Here is a 25,995-nt window from a genome sequence, read left to right on the forward strand (position 1 = left end):
GAGCAGGCTTCGTCCAAGGCAAGACAAATCATGGGCTGCATACGAAGGGGTTTCGTCAGCCGTAAGGCGGAAGTCATTATGCCATTGTATAGATCCATGGTGAGGCCCCACCTGGAATACTGTATCCAATTCTGGAGGCCACATTATCGCAAGGATGTGCTGAGACTGGAGTCGGTGCAGAAAATGGCCACCCGGATGGTCTCGGGACTCAAGGATCTTCCATACGAAGAACGGCTTGACAAATTACAGCTATACTCGCTCGAGGAGCGCAGAGAGAGGGAATACATGATCGAGACGTTCAAGTATCTTACGGGCCGCATCGAGGCGGAGGAAGATATCTTCTTTTTCAAGGGTCCCACGACAACAAGAGGGCATCCGTGGAAAATCAGGGGCGGGAAACTACGAGGTGACACCAGGAAATTCTTTTTCACTGAAAGAGTGGTTGATCGCTGGAATAGTCTTCCACTACAGGTGATTGAGGCCAGCAGCGTGCCTGATTTTAAGGCCAAATGGGATCGGCACATGGGATCTATTCACAGGGCAAAGGTAGGGGAGGGACATTAGGGTGGGCAGACTGGATGGGCCGTGGCCCTTATCTGCCGTCTATTTCTATGTTTCTACTTTCTATGACCCCGAGTTGAATGAGCCTAATAAAATGTGGAGAGCAGAATCTACACAGCTGCAGTCATGCATGCAGAAGAAAAGACTGTTAGAAGGCGCTAAACTAGCCTGTGATTACACTAGAGGCAGAGTGAAAAACCTGAAATGGATTTCTTCTGCAGATCATGCGAGTAGTGGGAAATTACCCTATGGTCTAGAACAATGGTCTCAAACTCGCGACCCACGGGCTGCATGCAGCCCACCAAGTACTATTTTGAGGTCCTTGGTATTATAGTTTTTTGATGTGAGGTGCTGATAGCCTCTTTATAATTTTAGGAGGCTTTACATTATTATTATTATGTTATATTATTGTCTGATTTGTTGTATTGTATGTGATTCTATTTGTGTATGTAATTTACTATGACCCGCCTTGGGAAAGGCTGGGTATAAATAATGAAATACAAATAAAGAATGATTCTTTATGGAAAACTTGTGCCTTAAGTGTCCAGCAATCGCGTCCGGTGGTTGCTATAACCTCACACACTTTCCTGCATCTGTACGTGACTGTGAGGTGGAGTGGAGAAGACAATTGCGTACAGAAGCAGGAAAGCGCTTGCATGAGGTTACAGCAGAGAAGTGGGCAACGTTCCAGAACGTAAGGTAACCACTGGAGGCAGTGCAGCTTGTGCATATGTTCGATGCTGGAGGAGGTGAGAGCTGAAGGCGTTTGCGGACACGACCATAGGACACTTAAGGCACAAGTTTTCCATAAAGAATCATTCTTTATAACACTGAGGGCCTCAAAATAATTGGTCCAAAATCTTGTCTCTTGCAGATGATACTTTTTGATAGTTTTTCACTTTCTGCATGTTGCACTGCTTTCAACTGTGTATAGCTGAAATTATCAGAAGAAATTAAGGAAAGATTTATAAACTATAATGAGTTTTACCTCATGCAAAGTTGTTATTTCTTTAATAAGACATTAACTATTTTTTTTACGGCCCTCCAAGTACTGTACCTACAAATCCAAAATATGGCCCTGCAAAGGGTTTGAGTTTGAGACCGCTGGTCTAGAATGTCTCACCTATTGCACTGGAAATGTATTTTGCCTTTACTTTTTGATTTACTTTCATACAAACATGTCTCACCTATTGCACTGGAAATGTATTTTGTCTTTACTTTTTGATTTACTTTCATACAAACATGGAATACAATCATTTGGAGAGTTAAAAGACCCTGGCCCACTATACAACAATTGCAGTTACCTTGTAGAGAGAGAGGATTAGGGCTCCCTGATCTTCAAGTCCATAATATAGCCTGCCAATTAAAATATGCAAGGGACTGGGTATACCAGTCCTCTGAATTTTGTGATGTTGCCTATGAACAAGATTAAGTTTATTAAAACATTTTTTATACCGCTAATTCAAGTTTCAAAGCGGTGTACAACATTAATAAAAAGATATCTTAAAAAGAAACAACATAAGTGGGTATTAAAATATAACACAATACTATATTAGGTAAGTAGACTTTGACATAAGACACATATACGAACTACACACAATTAGGAAAGTAGGATTGAATTACAATATTTAAAATAAAGCACATTTAAGGATTAAAACAATAGGTTGGGAAAGGACTATTGTTGGCTTAGCCCTAAAAAGGACAGTTTTATCCGAAAGCATCCTCAAATAAAAATGGGTAGGACATTTTAACCGGGCATATATTCTCCATGCTAGAGTGGGAGAGTTGCTCAAATCCATTAAACATAATATTTTAATACACCCAGTATTCTGGGCCTGGCACCAACTTAGGAAATATCATGACCTTCATGCATGCTGTTCTCGCTATCTTCATATACTGGGTAACAAACATTTTGTGCCGAGCTTGATGGGACAGGTTGGCATAGATGGGCTGATAAAAGCATAACTCTTCTGTAGCATTTAGTAGCGCAGGATGAACCTCAGATGCTTTCATGACCTTTTAAAGCAAGAGTATAAACTATAAAGAGGTGACTGGTATTTGTACTTAGCAATTGCAACATTATGTGAAGTTTTTGTTTCGTAATTAATTGGATAGATTTTGAAGACTGTGATGAATTTTGGCCTTAAGCTCAATAGTGGTTCGATGGGGGGGCAGATTTTGGAGATTTTATTTTGGAGGACCTTCTCGAGAATTTGAATAAGGACCATCTAATCACTGTAAGTATTCAAATCCAGATATCCATTATAATTTTTTAACAAAGATGTATAATAATCCCACCCAAGCCAAAAAGATGGACTTCCCTACAGATGGAGCCAGTCAAAAATGTGGCCATAAGGAGGCAATGTATAAACATTGGGGCTCATAATCAAAACTTAAACACATTAAAAACCTGCCCAAGTTGACACTTGGACGACCTAAAAGACAGGTCTTTGTGACATTTCCGCTCCCCGAGACGGTCATGTCAGAGTGAAACCCTGGTCTCAGTCTCTTACTCGAGACCAGACTCTCCCTGAGAAGGATCAGAAAGAAGATCCTGAAAGCCTAGCTGCCTATCCTGACTCTTCTAGCCTAGAGCAGTACCCTGAGTATAGGTTAACTGCACGGACCAGAAAAGCTTCCAGTCACACTAAGAGGTTTAATCAAGCTCCCAGTGATATTCTGCCCTGTAGCCTGAGGGGGAGCCCAAGAACACACAAGCTAGGCACACAATCACCCAGTGTAGGGCGTGGCCCTAAGCCTGTTAAGCAGCTCTCCAGAGCATTAAAGGAGGCTGTCCAAGAGAGGCTGGCGGAGAGAGTTCTCCGGGCCAGGAGAAGGCCAGACCTCACTCCAGAGCCAATGGAGTGTGAGGCTCCAATGCCTCAGGAGCCAGCAGAGCCGCTGGATACACCAGAAAGCATGGACCTGGATGAAGGGTGTATGTCTGAGACCGTTATGGAAGAAGCCATGGATGTGGGCTTGGCAACTTTTCACTAAACACTGCAGGTACAAGGCGGTACAGGAATAATAGTGGAGAGGAGTTTTGGCAGAACTGATTTTGATTGTTTGTGCTGTAACACAAGCTTAGAGCAGTGCTGCAGCAGCCTGATTATCTGGCTACACTGCAGCTGTGCAGGAGCTCAAGAGAAGCCCAAAGGACTGTGAGCTAATCAGGGCTGGAAGTTTAGGAGCCTGCAGTAAGGCTTCAGTTTTTGTCTTTTGTTTTTGCTTAAAGTTTACTTTATATTCAAGAATGTAAATACCTGGTGAAGAAACTGGACTGTGTTGGTTAGTAAGCCCAGGACTCCAGCTCAAGGCTGGATAATTGCCTAAGAGACTAATTGTGCTGTGTTTTTCAGAGACTGTGTGATCAGGTAGAGCAAGCCCTAAAACCTGGACTGGAAGTATACCTGATAGAAAGCTTGCTGTGCTTTCACTGGACTGGGTGAAAGTTAAAAGTCTTTTTGTTTTCTGTTTTCTTTCTTTTTGCCCTTGGTTGGGAAGAAAGGAAACTTGGACTATAATAATATCTGATATGATTTATGTGTTAAGTGACTAATTAAACTTTACACATTATTTTTTGTTCAACTTGACTCACGGTGCTTTATTTTTAGCAAAGCCCAAGATAGTGAGACACCAGTGAGGTCTCCCCCTTTGGGAGCCACGTCAGGGGTGTGCTACCCTCTACCGGAGGTCTTCTTAACCTTACCGAGACCCCGGCAGGTGACATCGTCCAAGTGCCGATAATCAAAACTATTTTTCGGACGTATCCAGGGACTTTTTAGGCCTCTGAATGCCATGCGCCCAGAGCTAAAAGGGGCGTATCTGGAGGAGTGGTTAGGATGGGATGTGGGGCGACCAAAACGTAGACATCCTGCAGGGATAATCAAAGGTTTTACGAGACTTCCTGGATGGAACTTATATGTTGCGACTTAGACAATGTAAAAACAGGTATAAGTGCCTTAAAGATATCCAAAGTGACTAGATAACCACTGCAGACAAAGTAAAGACCCACACACACTTCCCTAGTGTTCACTGACCTCTTCACTTCCCTGCAAAGATCGGAATAAAAATGTACATACCTGTCTCCAGAACATCAACACTTGCTATAGGAAAGCTTAGTAGAGCTGCACATAGATGGCTTAAGTAGTCGGGGGGGGGGGGGGGGGGGGGGGGGGCTACTGAACCATAGAGAGGAGGACCCAGGCCCATAAGCCACTCTAATCACTACATTAATGGTGGAAAATGTGAGCCCACCAAAAAACCCAAAACCCTACTGTACTGCCATATAGGCAGTTGGGTATAGTGGGTTGGAGCTCACCATAACCTATAAGGGAGTTCTACTAAGATGTTTATGTGGCACCTTTTGTGAAGTTCACAGCAGTGCCCCTCTGCTCTGTTGCCATGTCTGGGTGGCCAGTCCATCACAATGCTGGCCCCTCCCACGTCCAAAAAGTCTTGTTCTGGGCATTTGGGACTTGGACAAATTTTTGGTCGAAAATGTAGTATAAAGATTGATGTAGTGGCTGATAAAACGCCTGGATGTACACAGATGATTTTTTGGGAAAAAAAAATTTTAGACATACTTTTCAAGAATGGACATTTTGCCGCTGCTGACTTTGGGCGACTAGATGTTTCTTTTGATTATGGCCCTCATCGTATTTGGGACTGTCCAACTATATGAAATGATTGAACTCAAATTTTGACTTATCTTGGATATATTTATAAAAGAAAGTGGCAGGCCACATTCCAAAACTGTTTACTGGACAACATAGCAGATATTGTCGAAGGAACTAGGATGTCATGCCTATTCTTAAGAAAAGCAATGTTGATTGCAAAAAGAAGTTTATAGTTTATTATTTCTATTCCACTTTTATCCAAAGCAGATTACAAGTATGTTACTGTGCTGGGTAGGGGATTCCCTTCCCAGTCTTCCATTATGGTGTAATCAAATGTGTAATTGAAGCCTTGAGCAGAAAGAGATCGGGATGATCGGTGAAAGCGGGTTGTGAGCCTGAATTTGCCTGACGAAGGATACGAAACGGGGTACTCTGTAGGGTAATCAATTTTGGCACACCTGTCATGGAAGGATTAATGGCTCCTTCAAACTCTCTAAGATATGCACTTTATTTTTTTTCTCGCTCTCTTTTCTATCTTAATCAAGGAATTTTAGAGCACTCATTGTAAATAAGGGTGTTTTAGTGTCACATATAGAATACTTTTTTGAAGTCTCCTTTCACATTAGAAGAGTGTTTTGTAAAACTAGTGAAAACATATATTCGCAGGGTGGATATAAATGATATGGGGGGTAAAACCTACGGTGTACTTTATGGTGCACAATTGATGTGGAAAAAACCCTGGTGGATTTTTATGAAATATATGAGTCTCCCTATAACTAAGTTGACCACCCTTTGCAAATTGAGATGCTTTTTGTGATTGTTAGAAGACTTGAAGCAGGCTTTTTTTAGAGCTCTATATTTTTCAGCCTCCTCGGAATTTTTCAGGCTAGCTGAGTTTTGGTAATCAAACATATGACATATTGACTTTGGAGCAATTATCTATAGATGAAAGCAGGAGACAAGATAAGAAACATTTTCTAAAATATGGCTACCCTATTTGAACATGTTACCTGAAAAGGGTACGTCTAACCTTTATGAGCACATTGAACCTGTAATCTTAATTTTAACAACATGTAACATCTCATAATTCTTATTTTAGTATGCAGTAATTGGTTTGAAAAAAAGAACAATTGAGTTCAGAGGGATTTGAACCAAGGAAGTTCATATGATTAGACTATTAATCTTTGCATGTATGCTTCTATCAGAAATGTCAGAATAAGAAAAAAAATGAATTTGCTTTTTCTATGTATATTGTTTATGATCAATGCAAAGATAATAAACAGATAATAAACAAATATAAAACATTCTAAACACTCAGATGACAGGGCAGTTCATTTAATGTAAAATCATTTTTGGCTCACCCTTTCCATCCAAGACTCGTCCAGAGCATGCTCCCAAGGGCTGCTAGTGTGTGTATGGCGCCTGAATCTCTTCTTTGGATGAAAAGTGTTATCAATCTGCATCAGTAAGGTTAACAACTTAACCAACTACTTGGAAGCCTGCTCAGGAAGACAAAAGAGTGACCGCTGAAGAAGGCAGAGCCGATTCCCAATGGCTCTCAAATTTATTTTTATTAACATAATCAGCGTACAAAAGGAGCCTTATGTCCTTAAATGCTAAAAAGCTATCATTGCCTCCGTGAAGGCATTCTGTCTCATTATGTTTACAATTTCAATTCTTCCCCTTCAAATAAGAAGAAATGTCTCAAATTCAAATCCTGTCCTGCACTATAGTCAGCACTGGATTAATCTAAACCTGAGTCCACCTCACGCTAATCTGTCACTCTTATGACACAATATCACCTGTAGTGTCCCCCATCTTCTCGTCCTTGTGTGCTTTCTTGTGCTTGTACCACTGAGAGGATTGGCTAAAGCTCCTCCCACAGATTCCACAGTTATAGGGCCGCTCCCCCGTGTGCACCGGCCGGTGACACTTCAGCGAAGATGGCTGCGCAAAGCCCTTCCCACACACCTCGCAAATAAAGGGCTTCTCCCCAGTGTGCACCCTGAGGTGCCGGGTCAGATGGGATACCCGAGCAAAACACTTCCCGCACTCCTTGCACTCATGGATTTTCTCAGCTGTGTGGGTCTTGCGGTGGTTGTTGAGGCGCCTCAGGTCCTGGAAGGACTTCCCACAGTCAGAGCACCAGAATGGCCCACCCTCATGCTTCCGCAGATGTGTCTGAAAGTTTCCGTAATGAATGAAGGCTCGGTTACACTTCTCACATTCATATGCCTCCTCTCCCTTGTGCACCAGCTGGTGGATCCTCAGGTTGCCAAGCTTCTTGAAGCTTTTGCTGCAGTTGGAACAGGCAAAAGGTCCCTTCCTGGGATGAATGGCCTGATGGATGTGCAGTATCTCCAGCGTGGGAAAAGTTTTTGCACAGAAAGCACAAGGAAATAAACTGACAGACTGTTGACCTTCTCTGTGTTGAGGATGATGTTCTTCTGGATGGTTCCTCCTCATGTGCCGCCCTTTGGCCTTCATATCTGGGAATATAATATGGCATTCGAAGCAGTGGAGAGAGTCTGGATGAAAGAAGAAAAAGATACAAGTAAAGAATCGTGCTTTAAAATAAGCAACAGCTTCTGTGGACAAGATGAGATTTTAAAAGCACAGAAAAGAATGCTGCAACCGCCTGAACTTAATTGCAGGCCTGCATTTCTGCACTGGTCTAGAGTTACCATATGGCTCCAGAAAAAGAAGGATGAATTAAGACATCTGGATTTTACTTCCATTGAAGCAATGGAAATAAGGACAGATTGAGACTTCTGGGTTTTACTTTCACTGAAAGCAATGGAGGTAAAACCTGGATGTCTCAATCCGTCCTCCTTTTTCTGGAGCCATTATGGTAACCAAGAGCAGGGATGTCAAATGTCGGTCCTCGAGGGCCATAATCCAGTCGGGTTTTCAGGATTTCCCTGATGAATATGCATGAGATCTTTTATCATACAATGAAAGCAGTACATGCAAATAGATCTCATGTATATTTACTGGGGAAATTCTGAAAACCCGACTGGATTGCGGCCCTTGAGAACCGACATTTGACAACTCTGCCCTAGAGCAATAAAATTCTGAAGGAAGTAGTCTTACAGGTCTAGATAGTGTTTGGCGCTCAAAGTTTGGTGTCATTTACAGAACAGTGCTTGGTACCGGGAACCATGCCTATCTTTAGGTATGGCCACTGATCCCCCTTATTCTATAACTGTGCACTTATTCGCCCATGAGCTTCCCATCACCATGCCCCCTTTTTAGAACACATGTAAAATTTACATGCATAAATTTTAATTAATTCCAATAAGCACCAATAATTCCTTCTTAAGATCCCAATTATCACCACTAATTGGCTCATTATTGAATTAAATTGTACATGTGCCCAAATTTGCACACACAACTTTTAGTCCTTTTATAGAATTGGGGGAGAAATGCTGTGAGGATCTGGGCAGAAGCACCCTAATATTTATCCCAACCTAGTCAGGTTTTCAGGATTTCCACAGTGAATATGTATGAGATCTGTTTGCATAAATGGAGGCAGTCAAACAGATCTTATAGTTTTAGATCTTTGGTTTTCATACACAATTCTCGAGGGCAAGCAATGGGTTAGGTTTTTAGGATATCTCTCATGAATATGCATGAAAAAGATTTGCATGCCTATTACTGCCATTTATGCAGATCTCTTTCATGCATATTCATGAGAGATAACCTGAAAACTTGACCCCACTGGTGGTCATTAATCACCGGAAGCAAATACCAAGGTGTTGAATGAATAGTACTGTAATGCAAAGTTTTACTGCCCTAGCAGTCTTCAGTAGGCCAGGCAGATTTTGGTGCTATCAGTTCATTTCTGTGCAGTTTTCACTGTGCAGCACAGGCTATTAGGGGTAGGTTCAAGAAAGATTGTCATAATTTAGGCACTGGGAAGATGTGCACTAAGGGTGAATTCTATAACTGCAAATCCATGTTGACCTGACATTATAGAATACTAATATAAGTCTGCAGTCTTGCACCTGGCTTTAGTTTGTGAGCACTTATGCCATATCAAAGGCTAGTGTATGTGCTTGTGCTTAACTGTTAGCAGTTATGTGTGCATAGAATCCTAATAGATAAAACTTAACTCCTAGGCCCATCCATGCTCTCCCATGTCCACATCCCCCTAGAATTTGCATGCGATGAAATCAGCACATGAAACTTCTAGAATAGCAATTAAGGACAGCTGAGAATGCAGTTCCTAATGGGTGCAATAAGCACCAGTTAACAGCCAGTTATTGACTTGGACTGGTGTTAACTCCAATCATTCACTTATCAGAATGCTAAAATTTGGAATAACGTTCCTTACCAAATTTGCCAAGTTCTATCTTTTCTTTTTTTTTAAAAAAGACACTAAAAACTTATTTTTAAATAAACAATGATCATTTCTTTGCTTCAGGTTAATAAAAATAGATGTTAATTCCCTTTGATGATAAGGCTTCTTGATTTGTAATTAGCCTTACATCCTTATAGTTAAAGACAAAATTTAAGACACATATATAATACAATATAAATTATGTATGCAAATTTGTTCACAAGTTTATAGAATTAGGAGGTTAGTGAGCTCAGGTCATGTCTGAGCTATTTAAGAAAGAAGGGGATGCAGCAGCACTAATGGGGCCCTGGCAAAAGCAAATCCTCAATCAATCACTGCCCATTACTGTTCTGCCATTGTCTAAATCAGGGCTGTCCAAGTCCGGTCCTCTACTGGCAGGCCACGTTTTCAGGATATCCACAATGAATATGCCTGCACTGCCTTCTTGGTATGCAAATCTCTCTCAGGCATGTTTACTGTGGATATCCTGAAAACCTGGCCTGCCAGTAGATCTCGAGGACCGGACTTGGGCAGCCCTGGTCTAAATAAATCTAGGAACCTAGGGGCCGCCGTGCTAGTTAAGAAAAATTCAAATGGTTTTATTGGATATTAATATTAGTTGCACACTGTATGAACTAATCAGATCCCACTCCCCTTGGCACTAGTCCCAACACGATTTCTTGGCAGCTAAGAGTGAGAGGTGTTACCTGTCTCATCTTCAGCAGTGGAGTGAGTGACCTCTGATGCTCTATCTTCTTTGGCTGGGGTTCTACTGGGTTCAGCAATTTCCCCTTCATCATCAACATCTTCTATTTTTATACACAGAATTTCCTCACTACAGACAGGCATAGTCCACTTCTGCTCTCCATTGGCGGTTGCATCTTGTCCATTAGATTCCTCTTCAGTATCAGCTTCTTCTGCTTTTATGTGAGGGGCTCCTTCACTGCAAGCAGGCACAGTCCACTTCTCTCCATTGCTGGGACTGGCTGTCCCTGGAGGTATACTTGAATGCAACATACTGCTGGTAGAACACTGCCTGGGACAGATATGTTACTGTAACACAGTGAAGAAGAAAGCACTAAAGCATTCACAAGCTGGAACCTGAAATCTCTTCAGACTTATTTCACTAGGCTTGGAAAGCAGCACAGGTTTCATTATTTATTTGTTTGGATTTATATTCTATCCTATCACAAGAGCTCAGAATGGGTTACAAGTTTACATATATAATAAAACATAACAGGGTATACATAATAAAACATTACGGGTAGGGGGAAAGACAGCAGTTAAATACTGTACTTTGTTTAATCCACAGTCTATGGCAAAATTCTCAATCCAGTTCTCAGGGCACACCATGCTAGTCAGGTTTTTAGGATATCCATAATGAATATGCATGAAACACATTTGCATATCATGGCGGCTATGCATACAAACCTATCTCATGTAAATTCACTGTCCTGAGACCTAAGTTGAAAAGCACTGGTCTATGGGAAAGGAGAGGAAGGAAATGTGATCAATGAAATTCTTCAGCACTGTTTCTGATCTCATTAATGGGCAGGATCAACTCTGCTCCCAATCTTTCACCTCACCCCAGCTGTATTCATGTACAGGATTAGAACTGCTCCCATTCCCTCCCCAAGTATATTCATGCAGTGAATTGGACCTGCTCTCAATCCCCCTTCAGCTGTATTCATGTACCAGATTGGCGCTATCCCCATCTCCCCCCACCACCACTGTGTCCATGGATTGGAGCTGCTTCTGATTCCTCCCTTGCAGTTATATTCACATATAAGGCTGGCCTGGTTCCCCCATCCTTTATTAATGTGTAGGATTGGCACTATCCTCTCCCCCAGTTGTATTATTTTGCAAGGTCAAAGTTGCTTCTTTGAGCCCTATTATTTTTGGGGATTTTAGAACAGTTGTTTTGTTGTTTGTTGGCTATTGCATGGCCTTTGAATGGCATGATTGGCCCAGGTGCCTAAGGCCCCGCCCATAGGAGGGACCTTAGGTGCCTGGGCCACTCCCCGATGCATCCCACAATACACTGGGAAGGGGCAGGTCCACCTCATTTCGACGGAGACGGACATGCTGAACAGACAGTAGGAAGACCTGGCTGGCCAACATTTAAGGTTAATGGGGGGTCCATGGGGTGGGGTCTTACGGCAGGAGGGGTCGGGCACTCTCCTGCCGTCAATCTTTGGGGGGTAGGGGGACATCTTCTGGCAGGAGGGGTTGGGCACCCTCCTGTCGGCAATCTTTGCGGGATGGGTGGGAGACATTTTCCAGCAGGAGGGGCTGAGCATCCTCCTGCTGAAGATCTTCATGGGGGGGTGTCTTCCAGCAGGAAAGGTTGGGCAGCCTCCTGCCGGTGTCTTTGGGGCGTTGGGGGTCTCCAGGCAGGAGGGATTGGGCATCCCTCCTACCGCGTTCGTTCGGGGCACGTTGGAGGTCTTCTGGGCAGGAGAAATTGGGCATCCCTCCTGCCGCGTTCGGGAGGGGGGGGGACTGGCAGCTGCTATACTTATCACGGCAGGAAGATCCCTTGCCGTGATAAGTAAAACGGCCGCGTCTACAATAACCCGATTGTCTAACCGGACATGGACGTCGGTTACAGAATCGGGTTTATTTCATGCGGCCTTAGGCCCGATTCTATATAGGATGCCTGTTGGCTTCTGAGACCGGACGTCCAATACAGAATCCAGGCTTAGATGCTTAAGAGTTGGGGGAAAAAAATCAAGAACATGCCTATTTGCCCATTTGCTCAATACAGTTTTGGAACTGCAAGAAAGGGAATTGACTGGATCTCATTATTGGATGTTTTTAAATTTTGACAATTAAAATTTTGAGTTTCCCTAATAAGGTTTCATTATATGCCTCTGAAGCCAGCACAACATGAAACTGGCCATGTTGGGCAGATGACTTTTATACCAGCAAAAGGAACTATACTTTACTAAAGATTTCTTACCACATTGTTTTGTTTTCTTAATTTTTTTTTCCAACTCTGTTTTCTGTCTGTGAACTGTTTGTTGTTGTTTATTTTTTCACCTCTATGACATCCTTAAATTATATATCCCAGACCACTGCCAGCCAAGAAAGAGTCTACATAGTTAAAACGCCAACCACCCTTATGTAGGTGCGCAGCCACATTTTAAATAGCCTGGGGAACTTTTAGAAAGGAAGAAGATAATCCAATCAAAACCAAATAGCAGTGCAAAAGTCTAGGATAAGAGCAGTTACCCTCCTCCACCAGCTGTATTAATGAGTCGTAGGTGTTCTCTCTATCTCCCTCTTAGTTATATTAATGTGCTGAGTCGGAGCTGCTTCCAATCTTCCCACCGCATCCTCAGATATATTAATATTCAGGATCAGTGCTCGCCTTCTCCTTTCTTCTCTCCCTCCACTCACAGCTACATTAATGTTTACGGTGGAAGCTGCTCCCGATCTCCCTCGTTACAACTGCACTGATGTTCAAGGTGGAAGCTGCTCCCGATCTCTCTCATAGCTGTATTAATGGCTAAGGTTGAACTGCTCCCGATCTCCCTTTCCAAAGCTGTATTAATGTTCAGGATGGACGCTGACCCCATCTTCCTCCCTCCCAAGAATATTAATGTCAAGAAAAGATTAGTGCTGTTCTTTCTCGAGCTCTCACCTGCTCACTTCCAGCTGAGCCGCCAGCACCCCTTTTTTTTTCCCTTCCAACAAAAAGTAACACAGAAAATATGACCGTCGCGTTCCAAGCCTCACATTCGAGATTCCCAGGTCTCTATATTCTGATTGGTTAGGGTGGGGCGGGATTGACATTGGAAACCTACTGGCTGAAAGTAGGCGCTTTCCCAGTTGTCAGAACTTAAGATGGCTATGGCTTGTACACACTCTTTTTGACTGGCAAAATGGGGCGGACCTAGAGCAAAGCTTGACTACAAAAGCCGAACGAACGAGGCTTGAAACGCTGGACCCGGAAGTGGGTTGTCTCTTAATTTGCAAAGCCTCCCTCGTGATTGGTCAGAGATGCCCAGAGCCTTGTTGCGTATGCGTGACCCGGAAGGAGGCGGGAAATGCTGCTTGTTGCTGCTGGGAGGTATTGTCATAACTAATTCCCTCCCTTTTTCTTTGGTTGCTGCAATGGATCTGGGTTCTGTGTTCATCTAGGCCACCCCCACCAAAAGGTAATCCCTTTCTGTTTGCCAACCTTTTAAGCTCAAGGCACGCCTACATATCACATTTGTAGAGCAGGCAGTGTGGATATGGAGGAGGACTCGTATGGCCAGTGAAAAGCTAGAGTAGTGGTTCCCATACTGTAGGGTGCGACTCTGGTGTCACATCAATAGATGGGGGAGGGAGGGGGGGGGGTCACAGAAACAGCTGCTCTTCTTCTTTCTGAACCTCCACTTCTGCTATAAGTTAAATTAAAGTTAAGAGGCCCTGCGCCCTCCGTATGCGTTGGCTTCCTTTTAGTCTGGACTTATTTAGAATATTGGGGTCTGGGACAACACATTGAAACACAAGGCCCCCTTGCTGCAGTCTTCAGGCGATGTATGGGGGAGGGGAATGAGAAATGAGAGGAACCGACTGTTATTTGTTTTTTGTCATGATTTGGGTCATGTGAAACTTTATTAAAGTGGGGTCCTATTGGATAAAATTTAAGGAGCACTGAGCTAGAGAAACTGAAAGCTCATTCATAGGTTGGGAATGAATCAAAGGAAGAGGTTTAGGACGGAGAAGAGGAGGAGATACTGTGTGCAGTGTGTTTGCCCTAATGAAAGCTGCCAATGTACTTAGACATTTTGGCCAGGTCTAGTTTTCAGATTACATTCCCAAATCAATGTGGTTTATGTGATTCTACCGATTGAAATTAGTGCTTTAAGTTTCATAATGCATTGGGATAAGGTTATCTGAAATTCAGAACTGAACTAAAATTTCCATCCTAGAGCTGGGTAACTTGGAAGGTCTGCAGGGTCATGCTGTATCTGGGAAGGAGAAAGGTATACATGACTACATGTGCTCAGAAAGTAGTTCTTGCAGCTTTAAAAGCCATCACTGGTGTTTCCTGTTTTGAGGTGCTGAGACCATACCTTGGTCTGATCTGCTTGTTGTAAAACAGATGTAAAGATCTATGCAGGATGGGAAGGAGAGCACTGCTTCCATGACCGGTATTAGTTGGGGGACAAATGGAGTACTAATTGCTCATGCTAACATGACACAGCCAGTTCCAAATCTGTCTGAAATTGATGGTTGTATAGCCTGTAAGTGGTCTTTGGGACACCCTTTTTTTTTGCCCTCAGCTCCAGAATATCTAACTCTCCCAAGTGATAACAGAAATGTATAATTAAAAAATGGATAGATAGATAGATAGAACTGCTGCCTGATTTGCCGGTTCAAATCAATTCACTTCAGTGAATCGATTTGTTTTCGAAAAAAAAAAAAAAAAAATCACTCACCAATTCCATGAGTCCTAACATTCCTTTGGGTCTCCTAAAGCAGTGTTTCTCAACTCAGTCCTGGTTGCAGTCAGATTTTCAGGATATCCACAATGAATATGCATGAAAGAAATTTGCATATAATGGAGGCAGTGTATGCAAATCAAGTGTATGCATATTCATTGTGGATATCCTGAAAACCTGACCGGCAAGGGGATTCTCCAGTACTGAGTTGAGAAAAATTGTCCTAAAACAGCAGCAATGGCAGTGGCCAGCCAGCAGAGGAAATGCACTGAATAGGCTGCTCCTGGCCTGGCCTGCCAGGGCCTTCCCTTTGTCACATCACTGATGATGTGGCAGAGGGAAGTCCTGGCGGGACAAGCCAGAAGCAGCCTGTTCACCACGCTGCCTCTGCTCATTGACCACCGCTGCTGCTGCTTTGGGAGGCCCAGAGGTATCTCAGATCTCACAGAAGGAGGCGGGAGAGCTGCTGTACAGGGGGATGGGAGGGAGGAATGGAAAGCTAACTGCACAGGGGGATAGGAAGGAGGGAGGGATGGAAAGTTGCTGTATAGGGTGATGGGTGGAAGGGGAGGAAAGCTGTTGCTCAGGGGGATGGGAGGGGAGGAAAGCTGCTGCACATGGAGGGAGAGAGGAAGAATTGTTGGATATGGGGTGGAAGGGAGAAATGCAACAGAGGTAGAAAGGGGTGAGGGAGAAATCTGCATATGGTGAAGGGAGGTAGACATGCATGGAGAAGAGAGAGGGAGAAATGTTGAGCATAGGGTGGAGGGCAGGGAGATGGTGCATGGAGAGAGAGAAATAAATGTTGCACATGATAATGGAGGGGAGGAAGGGAGAGATGCTGCAAGAATAGAGAGGTTTGACCCAGGGCACAAAGCAGGGAGAGAAAGAGGTGGTAGACATTGGGAAAGAACAGTTAGATATGGCAGTGGAAGGTAAAATACAGAGATGGAAGATGGATGGTGAACACGGAAAAAGAAGAAAGCGTCAAATGGGCACGAGACCCTGGTGAGCAAGTTAACAGAAGATAAACAGAATAGAGCTGGTGTTAGAGATGAGCGTGAGCTAGGACCTGAAAGAGAGGAGAAGTCATTTTTTGTTTATTTTATTTACATCACAGCGCTGGCATGATGTTGGAGATGGCAGTGCGGTGGATGAAGAGGCTACAAAATAAACCTGCCAGGACATTTGAAAAAATTTACACCCTATTGAGCGGGAAAAGTGAATTGAATTGAAAAATCAATAGGCCAAATCAAATGTAAAAAAAATTTCCCTGAATTGGATGGCACAGTCTTATACTGTGTGAACAGGTCAAGAGACCTCTTATAGAACCAGCTATTTTAGGTCAAGACCATTCATTATGTATTTAATCACATGTACCTCCATTAAAGTATGGAAATGAGGTACTTGATGTCAGAGTTTATTTAAATGATTCTTCTCAAATAATTCAAATGGTGCAGGTATAGCAAAAATAATCCATATAACATGCATCAATGAGTTGTGCTTTGAGATAGGTGACAAGAGACTGTGCCGAATTATGTCAATATATGAGAAATTAAGAGCAGTGGCATAGCAAGGGGGAGTGGCGCCCCTACCCTGCCCTCTTCCCCCCCTCCCGCCGGGCGCACGCCTCCTTCCCTTCCCAAGTACCTTTTTAATTTTTCAAGCACATGCAACATCACAAACTTGCTGCCCGCATCATGTTGGCTAGCTCTCTGATGTCACTTCTAAGCGCGGGGCCTGGAAGTGACATCAGAGAGAGGTGACACCAAGGCGGGCAGTAAGTTCATAATGCTGCTCACGAGGGAAAGAGCGCAATGGGGGGTAGGGAAGAAGCAGGGGGGGCGGAGAGGAGGACAGGTGCCGGCACCCTTACCAAGACCGCTCCTGGGGCAGACCACAACCCCCCTTACTGATTAAGAGATCTGTGAGTAGTAAAGAAGAAAGTGTGTGCTACTGAATCTCTCAATATTTAAAAAATCTTTAAAAACCTACCTGTTTAAAGATGCTTTTAATACCTAAAATGTTTTAAATTTTTTAGAGAGGTTTCTAATTGTGCTATGGTTTAATTACCCCTTACCTCCTTGTTTTTTCCTTTTTTCTACCAAAAATTGAAAATTGTAACTTTTACTTTTTCCCTCCCGACTCATGTTTATATCTTATGTAATTATATCGTTAAAATGTTAGTTTCTCTTTATTACTTTTTACTTGGATTTACTTGGACATCGCTTAGCAATTTTAATAGGCGATTCATCAAATGTATTAATAAACTTGAAACTTGAAACTTTATATCTACTACAACTCACTGTACAGTCTTGACCATGGATTTTCTCAGGTTTTTGTGCTGCTATACAGAGATTCATTTAAATGCCAAATATTGCTAACTCACTCTGAAGTTATTGGCAATTATATGAGGTTCCCATACAGCTATCCTTTATTTCTTTAATCTTACCCCCCTCTTTTACAAAACTGCAATAGCAGAGAGCCACGCTGCTCCCGATGCTCATAGGAACTATCGCAGTTTTGTAGAAGAGGGGGTTAGTGTTACCAACCAGACTGTATTTGTTGAGCAACTTTCTTTAATAACGTGAAATAAAGAATAAACACAAAACAAAGAAAAATCCAACAAAACTGCAGTGAAAGGCGCTGGTTGTAGTCAAACCACCGCCACCACCAAGCCCAGATAGGCACTGTTGGCTTTGCCGTTCATGTGCGTAGCCACCCCCAGACGCCACCGCCCTACCCCTGCCGGACTCACCCCGACTCCCATGCTGACCCTGGGGCCAGTGCCAGCTGCCAGCAGCCCGCCAGGGTAAAAAACCTGGTGGGGAAATAATGCTAAACTAAGGTTCTCATGCAGCCATGCAGTCTCAAATGTGGCAATAGTTCTCTCTCACACTGGAGAAGAAGTTACGGGGCTTCAGCTCTGTGGAAGCAACCGAGCTCTCTGGGAGAAGCAAAGCCCTCTGGGGATTTAAGTCCACCAAGCACACTTTACTCGTACATCTTCTTAACATAAAACACTTAACTTGTTCTTATATAAGAAACTGAACAAATGCCCCACACAAAGTGGGAGCAGAACAAAGTGAATGCTGATGCAAATGTCATGCTGAAGAATGAATACTACAGAACAAGTTTGTGTTATGAACCATATAGAAATGCCAAGAGAAGTGGATAAAATAAAATAAAGGTAGATAAGAAGTTATATATACAAAAACATAAACATGCCGAATGCTACAAGGCTTAATTATACTCAAAAGCATGCAAAAGTGTGTGACTGGTGAAAAAATAAATGAATAAAATATGGAACAAAATAAATGTAAAAGCAAAAACAAAAAGTACTGTGACATTATAAAGTATAAAAGTGTACTAACACAACTCTAAAAAGTCCAAAAGTGAAATAAACATATGTGCAAAAGCGGGAAAAATATCCAATGACAATCAGTAGTTGGTCGCTTTCTGTCTACTTCACTGCCTCGGATCCATTAGTAATGACTCCAGCCTTCCCATGGCGTTTTTGAGTATTGAAAGAAACACACTTGCTAAACTCATCTGATTTGGCAGTTTTCTGTCTTTCACTACACTGTTTGCTTTCATATTGTTGTATTTTTCATTTACTTTGTTCCTAATGGGGTTATTCTTCTTGGTTTCCTTTACAGCAATTTCACTGTCTTGTTAGGTTAATATTGATATTTTCACTTATTACTGATTGCCATTGGATATTTTTCACTGTTTGACACATATGTTTATTTCACTTTTGGGCTTTTTAGAGTTGTGTTAGTACACTTTTATACTTTACAATGTCACTTGACTAGTTTTACATAAATATGCTTTAATCTACTCTTAGATTTGCTATGTATATAAAAAAATTAGTTTACCTTAATATAAGTTCACAGACAGTTCATACTATGTTCATAAAGATTTTAGGCAATCAGTATTGTTTTGTATATATGTACTGTATTTCCCCAACAAGAGGCTGCTCCACATGATAGGCCGCCTCATTCTATAAGCCGCAGAAAATGCTGATTTACGTTTTAAAACTGTTAGATAAGCCGCCCCAGTCTATAAGCTGCGGCATTACTGGAGTAGCTGTACCTTTTTAAATCACACCCCCCATACCTTTTTAAATCCCCCTTAAATACCTATCTCGCTGGATGGCTGCCAGCTGCCTCCTCCAATCTTGTGGCCAGCGGTGCAGAGCAGGAGTGATCTTTTTGAATGGCTACCATCAGTTCTCACAGGACTCACGAGAACTGACAGCAGCCATTCACAGGGCCAGGCTGGATGCCAAAAAGATCACTCCTGCTTTGCACCGCTGGCCGCAAGATTGGAGGAGGCAGCTGGCAGCCATCCAGCGAGGGAGGTATTTAAGGGGGATTTAAAAAGGTACAGGGGGGATGATTTACAGAGGGGATGTCTTTAGATAGGCTGCCCCATTTAAGCAAGCCGCACCCAGTACTCATGTTTGTAAAATCAATGTATAAACTGCAGCCTATACATGGGGAAATACGGTATTCGTTGTTTTCTCCTATATCGCTGTTTCATTTATTTACTTAACCATGTTTCTTTTTGGACAACTTATTTTATACCAGCGTCTTCTTACCTCCTTTGCAAGCCGTCTGCATCGGTCTGGTTTGTCCTCCTACCGCTCATTATTAATGATTATTTATTCTCATCATAGTAGATTTTCAATCTTGTATTGCTCATTTAATTTGCTGCTTATATATAGTTTCATTGGTTCTCTTACCGTTCTTTCGCACACTTTCTAAGTGGTTTTACCATCAATTATGTCAGATGACTTTAAAATGCATCATTCACGGCTTTGTTTAGCACAGTTTTCACAGTACTTGTTGTTTTCGCTTTTAGATTTTATCTTGTTCCATATTTTATTCATTTATTTTTTTCAGCATTCACACACTTTTGTATGCTTTCGAGTATAATTAAGCCTGTGGAATTTGGTATGTTTTTGTATATAGCTTCCTATCTACCTTTATTTTATTCACTTCTCTTGGCATTTCTGTGTGGTTCATAATACAAATTTTTCCTGTAGTATTCATTCTTCAGCATGCCATTTGCATCAGCATTCACTTTCTTCTTTACTACTCAGAGATCTTTTAATTTCTCGTATATTGACATAGATGACAAGAGCCAAATTATCTCAAAGCACAGTGCTTTTTTATTAAGTTTCACATTCATTATTCACTTCCCATGGATATTCCACACATGTCCTTCATTCTCATTCACAATTAACTCTCATCTTTTATTTTCTTCTAACCTCTCCTTTTATGTATGTATTTATGTACATACATATTTTCTTAGGACCCCTGAAGAAGGCGTTCATAGCAGAAACACGGACCGTGTTAGGCCCGCACCACAACTCATTGATGTGTTATATGGATTATTTTTGCTATACCTGCATCATTTGAATTATTTAAGAAAACTAAACTAAACCTTAAGCTTATATACCGCATCTTTTCTATAGATATAGAGCTCGACACGGTTTACAAAAATTAAAAGGAAAGTACAGTGGGAGCTGGTGGTAAAAGGTTTAGTTTAGTTTAAGAAGAATCATTTAAATAAATTCCTGACATCAAGTACCTCATTTCCACAGTTTTGTTTTTGGCTCTCCCTTGGTATCCTGGAATTTGTTGGTATTCTTTTTGTTGAGGACCTCCATTAAAGTATATCAGAATCAGTTGTCCATAATCAGCTACCTCCGTGACAAAACTATAAAAGGATTCTTCAAGTGTCAAAGCCTCTATATACCAATAAACTGCAATCACCTATTTGTATTAAATGTCCAGCACTGAAACACAGAAAAACCTGATGCCCACTCAAAATGATGGATGTGAAATGGTGTTTCAGCAGCATTGATGCATCTGCTTCCTGAGTTGTAATTAAACTCTGGAATTCTTTGCCGGAGAATGTGGTAAAATCAGTTAGCTTAGCAGGGTTTAAAAAAGGTTTGGATACTTTCCTAAAAGAAAAATCCTTAGGCTATTGAGATGGCTTGGGGAAATCCACTGCTTATTCCTAGGATAAGCAGCATAGAATCTGTTTTGCTACTTGGTTCTAGCTAGGTACTTGGGACCTGGGTTGGCCACTGTTGGAAACAGGATATTGGGCTTGAATGACCTTCGGTCTGTCCCAGTTTGGCAATTCTTATGTTCTTATGTGTGGCATCAAGTTTTTCTGTGTTCCAGCCATGGACTTTTAAAGCAGATAAGTGATTGTGGTTTATTGGTTTGCAGAAGTTTTGACACTTGAAGGATACTTTTATAGTTTTATCACAGAGGTGGCTGATATGGACAATTGATTTTGTTATACTTTAATGGAGGTGCACAAGATGAATGATCCTGGCCTTAAATAGCTTGCACTATAAGAGGTCTCTTGACCTGTTCAACATAGTATAAGATTATTTATGATGCCCTCTGTTTACTATTTTTATAGATCACTCTCTGACCAACCTTGACTTTTTGGTTCATAGATTTTTAGTGTGGTCTTTTTTGTTTGCTTGTTGCCCTTTTCCCTTTTTTTTTTCTGATAACTCTCCCAAGTCCCACCTTCTTAACAAAGCATTGTGGGATGTGTAGGTCTGTTCTTATAAGAATGAGGGAGCAAAACTTGTGGGATTGGTTGACATTCTAACAAAACCTACCTCAAACATTTTTAAATGATAATTTTATTTTGCAACATCTCTTTTCTCTATAGTCTTTAGAATTATGTCTTTCTTCGGTTTGCCCATAGCAGCTCTTTATTTCCACTACAATGTCTGAGATTCCTGACCAAGCCAGTGCTACAGGAATCGAGTCCGTCAACTCTGAAGAGGAGCATGTCCCACTTGGTGAGTGCTCACACATCCCCAAGTAAAAATAAATAACAAATGATCATACTTTTTCATACAGACTTCTGTAAGACACTAGCTCCTGTCCCTAGCTTAGCTCCTATTCTTATGAATAAATCTCTTTCTTTAGTCACTGAATTTAAATATCTCGGTGTGATTTTAGATCAGCAGCTCTTGCAAATACAGTATACCTCGAATCAACTTATTTGAAATTTAGAACACTTCTGAAGATGCTTCTTTTTGAAAAGCTTTTTTATTCATTTAGATGACTCTGGAGTTGTGAGGGTTTACTAGAGCAGCAATTTTATGTTTCCTGTTTTTCCTAATCTATGCTGTCCTTTATACTTTTTTGAATGGAATTCATTTCTTTTTCCATTTGAATTGTAATTTTGTAAACTGCTGTTTTTGCATAAGGAAGGGTGGTATCTTAAATAAAATTAAAACCATAAACTTTTCTAAATCACACAAGTAACCATGCACATCTATGACAGGAGAGCAGTAAGATCCTACAAATTAAACTTCCATTGTAAGCCCTCCAGAAACAGAAAATGATTTTCTGTACCTGAATATTATTTATCTTGAGCTAACACTGAAAAGGGAGTGAGCTAAACCCAAAACTTGTTGCAGGCTTAAGCAGCTACTGTGATTGAAACAACTGTTGGAGGATTCTCCCTTAGACATTTATAGCAATATGGCATAGTTCTGTTGTAAAGAAGGAAGACTGCTTTAATTCTGCTTCAGAGACGGGGAAAGGAATGGGGTCTTGTATACCACCTTGTGGCTTTGACATTCAAAGCGGTGGGCACTGGAGGTTTAAGTGACTTGCCCAGGGTCACAAGGAGCAGCTCTGGGATTTGAACTCACAACCTTTGGGTACAGAGGCAGCAGCTCTACCAGTAAGCCACATAGAACAGTGACATTATAGTCCTGAAATGGTGCTCTCTCTTTATTTTCAAATTAAGTGATATGTTTTTCTTGGGAGGATCTCGGGTTTGATAGCTCTATTCTGTCCTTACACAATTTGAAGCTATTGCTGTCCTACTACAGATCACCTTAATTCTGAAACAGAACTCATTGCTCACACGGTGCTGCAAAAGTTGCTATCAATGCCAGAATGTCCTAACAATTTCTGTTTTCCTTTCAGGCTTGGAGCATACATCTGAGTCTGATTATATGCTAACGGAGGAGGAGGAAGAGGAGGAGGAAGAGGATGATCCAGAGTACAATCCAGGCTCTGAGGATAAACAGCATTCCAAAAGCAAAGTACCACCTTCAAAGAAAGGGGCCGATGGAGGAAACTCCTTTCCATACTGTTGTGATGTCTGCGGAAAGTATTACAAGTTGCCCCGTTCTCTGCAGGTCCACCGGCTGTATCACAGTGGTGAGCGACCTTACAAATGCCCGGATTGTGACAAGGGCTTTGTTACAGCCGTGCTATTGAGGAAGCACCAAAAGCGACATTCAGCTGCCAACATGTGTAAGATGTGTGGGAAGAATTTCAGCACAGCCACATACCTGCAAGAGCACCAGAAACTGCATACGGGTGAAAAACCCTACATCTGTCCCGAATGTGGGGAGAGTTTCACTTTTTCAGCCAATCTGAGAACCCATCGCCTGCATCACTTTGAGGGGAGAAATTTCCGTTGCACCGAATGTGGTCGGACCTTTCTCTCGGTGGGAGAACTGGAAGATCACAGAGATCTGCACCTGCGAAAATCCCAACACCGCTGCTTAGAATGTGGCAAAGGTTTTACCCAGCTCTCTCACCTGAATCAGCACATGCGCAACCACACCGGTGAAAAGCTTTTTCTCTGCACCAAGTGCGGGAAGCGATTCAGTGAGCTGGGCACACTGAAGAAACACGAGGTTGTGCACACCAAGGAGAAGAAGTATGAATGCCGAAAATGTGGAAAGCACTTTGGCAAAGCATCTCTGCTGTACCAACATGAGAGGAATCATCATCATGATGCTTCTTACAACTGCACAGAGTGTGAGGAAGAGTTCAAAGACCTTTCCCAGCTCCATGAACATTTTATGCTGCATGCCAGGGGGGATCTGTAGTAACATGGAAAAGCTTCCAGTATTCATCTTGGCTTCCTGGTGGCCATGACTTCAAGGAACTGTGATTCCGAAACTAAACTGAACCTTAAACTTATATACCGCATCTTCTCTATAAATATAGATCTCGACACGGTTTATAAAAATTAAAAGGGAAGTACAGGGGGAGTTGGTGGTAGGGGGAAGCAGAAATTTACATTTTTGAAAATAGCCAAGTTTTCCACTTAGTCAAAGGAGATGTGCCTTTCTTTCAGGCTGTAATCTGGATAGTGCTGAATGAGAACTTTGTTCTTAGCAGTGCTTAATATATGATTACATCAAGATCATTTTCCTTGAAATGTGCACAAACTGATTCCAAGCTGAGGAGAAAGGAGGTCTAATTTATATTTATAGTTACTAATATTTTAGTTGCACTTTATGAAAGCCAAGCTGTTTCACCTTTAGAGTCTGCCTTTCTTAATTTTGAACAGATAAAACTACATGGCACGGAAACTGGAGCTGCCTGCTTTATAATCCTCTGTGTTTTTGCAGTGTGGGAGTCAATTTTCCCTTTGGGTGATGAAACAAGCCTTCAGCTGACCAAGTTATTTTTTGGTTTTTTTTAAACCCGAAAACCGTACAAATAATTTTTTAGATTCAAACAATTTTTATTGATGTACTTTTGCAAAACAAAACCACAATTCTCTATGGAGAAGCAGACTGGATTCTTTTTTTTTTTTCTTTCAAATAAAGCTTTTATTGAGATATACACCCAGCATAAAATATACATAGTAGATGCAGCAGCAGTAAAACAAGGAACAATACGCAACATTCTAGAAAACACCCAAAGTGCTGCCAGCCAAAAAACATGTGCAATTCCTATAATCAAACAATAACAAACCACAATGCCCACTAAGATGTAGCCCCTCCCCCCCCAAGGACAAAACACAGTACCCACAACACTTGAAAAGGTTGAGAACCATCAAAGCCCATACACAGCAGAAAATAGAAGAGGAATATGAGTATAAAATCCCCCACGTCCCAGCTCTCCCAGTTCAGCCCCAAATGTAGCTCAAATCCCCGGTCCGCCCCTACCCCCAACCTCCACAGAAGCCCAAAATCTACGCCAAATGCGAGCATAGCCATGTTGTTTGCCATGCCGCAAAGCCGTTAAGTGGTAAAGAAGTTGCCAAGAAAGCAAGCGCTGCTCCACCATAACCCATGTGGGAGAGAGCGCTTGATTCATCCCACTCCACAAGAAAGGCTCCAAGATGGAGATGGCAAATTACAGACCAGTGAGTCTCACATCGATAGTGAGCAAACTAATGGAAACCCTAATCAAACACCAATTGGATAGAATCATGGACGAGGAGAAACTACGGGATCCCCGCCAACATGGATTTACTAAGGGGAGATCCTGCCAATCCAACCTGATCAGCTTCTTTGACTGGGTGACGAGGAAGCTGGATGCTGGTGAGTCCCTGGACATTGTCTACCTAGATTTCAGCAAGGCATTTGATAGCGTACCACACCGCAGGTTGCTAAGCAAGATGAGTTCTTTAGGTTTGGGCGACACATTGACAAATTGGGTTGGGAACTGGCTTGGAGGTAGGCTTCAGAGGGTGGTGGTGAATGGCACCCCCTCCGAAATGTTGGAGGTGATAAGTGGAGTGCCACAGGGCTCCATCCTGGGCCCAATCTTGTTCAACATCTACATAAGAGACTTGACAGAAGGGCTCCGAGGAAGAATAACATTATTCGCCGATGATGCCAAGCTAAGCAATGTAGTGAACAAGAGCACAACAGACAATAATTCGATGGCAGATGATATGATGCATGACCTACTTCTACTGGAGCGCTGGTCTAGGTCCTGGCAACTCAGTTTCAATGCCAAAAAATGCAAAGTCATGCACCTGGGAAGCCGAAATCCATGCAAGATTTACACCCTAAATGGCGAGATCTTGACAAAAACTGAAGCAGAAAGAGACTTAGGGGTGATTGTCAGGGATGACATGAAGTCTGCAAACCAAGTTGAGCAAGCTTCATCCAAAGCAAGGCAAATCATAGGTTGCATACGCAGGAGTTTCGTCAGCCGTAAACCTGAAGTCATTATGCCACTATATAGATCCATGGTGAGACCGCACCTGGAGTACT

At 42.2% G+C, this 25,995-nt stretch overlaps 2 protein-coding genes across 5 annotated transcripts; one reads left to right on the forward strand and one right to left on the reverse strand.

The window, feature by feature from the left end:
• Positions 1–6,732: 6,732 nt before the first annotated feature.
• Positions 6,733–13,350, reverse strand: LOC117345505 (zinc finger protein 239-like). Of its 4 annotated transcripts, none has more exons than XM_033914260.1 (3): positions 13,169–13,350; positions 10,230–10,554; positions 6,733–7,708 (listed from the first exon to the last, which is right to left on the reverse strand). In XM_033914260.1, the coding sequence occupies exons 2-3, from the start codon at positions 10,537–10,539 to the stop codon at positions 6,966–6,968; spliced, it is 1,053 nt and encodes a 350-aa protein (XP_033770151.1). In that variant the 5' UTR covers positions 10,540–10,554; positions 13,169–13,350; the 3' UTR covers positions 6,733–6,965. The 4 variants fall into 4 exon arrangements, with proteins under 4 accessions (XP_033770151.1, XP_033770148.1, XP_033770149.1 ...); XM_033914257.1 differs by having other exon boundaries at positions 10,230–10,558; XM_033914258.1 differs by having other exon boundaries at positions 10,230–10,575.
• On the forward strand, positions 13,333–24,537 carry LOC117345506 (zinc finger protein 239-like). The gene is made up of 3 exons (XM_033914261.1): positions 13,333–13,597; positions 21,708–21,804; positions 22,949–24,537. Exons 2-3 carry the CDS (start codon positions 21,729–21,731, stop codon positions 23,863–23,865), a joined length of 993 nt encoding a protein of 330 aa, XP_033770152.1. The 5' UTR covers positions 13,333–13,597; positions 21,708–21,728; the 3' UTR covers positions 23,866–24,537.
• The last annotated feature ends 1,458 nt before the right edge of the window (positions 24,538–25,995 follow it).

This window comes from Geotrypetes seraphini, chromosome 11, assembly GCF_902459505.1.
Source record: "Geotrypetes seraphini chromosome 11, aGeoSer1.1, whole genome shotgun sequence".
NCBI classification, from domain to species: Eukaryota; Metazoa; Chordata; class Amphibia; order Gymnophiona; family Dermophiidae; genus Geotrypetes; species Geotrypetes seraphini.

What these genes read in the sequence shown, in the direction of transcription:
- LOC117345505 (XM_033914257.1), bottom strand. Translation starts at nt 13,320, where the DNA reads ATGTCAATCCCGCCCCACCCTAACCAATCAGAATATAGAGACCTGGGA. An exon ending in GCTCAGCTGGAAGTGAGCAG is followed by an intron (nt 10,559 to 13,168) that starts GTGAGAGCTCGA and finishes TATCTGTCCCAG; the next exon opens with GCAGTGTTCTACCAGCAGTA. An exon ending in CACTGCTGAAGATGAGACAG is followed by an intron (nt 7,709 to 10,229) that starts GTAACACCTCTC and finishes TCTTTCATCCAG; the next exon opens with ACTCTCTCCACTGCTTCGAA.
- LOC117345506 (XM_033914261.1), top strand. Translation starts at nt 21,729, where the DNA reads ATGTCTGAGATTCCTGACCAAGCCAGTGCTACAGGAATCGAGTCCGTC. An exon ending in AGAGGAGCATGTCCCACTTG is followed by an intron (nt 21,805 to 22,948) that starts GTGAGTGCTCAC and finishes TTTTCCTTTCAG; the next exon opens with GCTTGGAGCATACATCTGAG.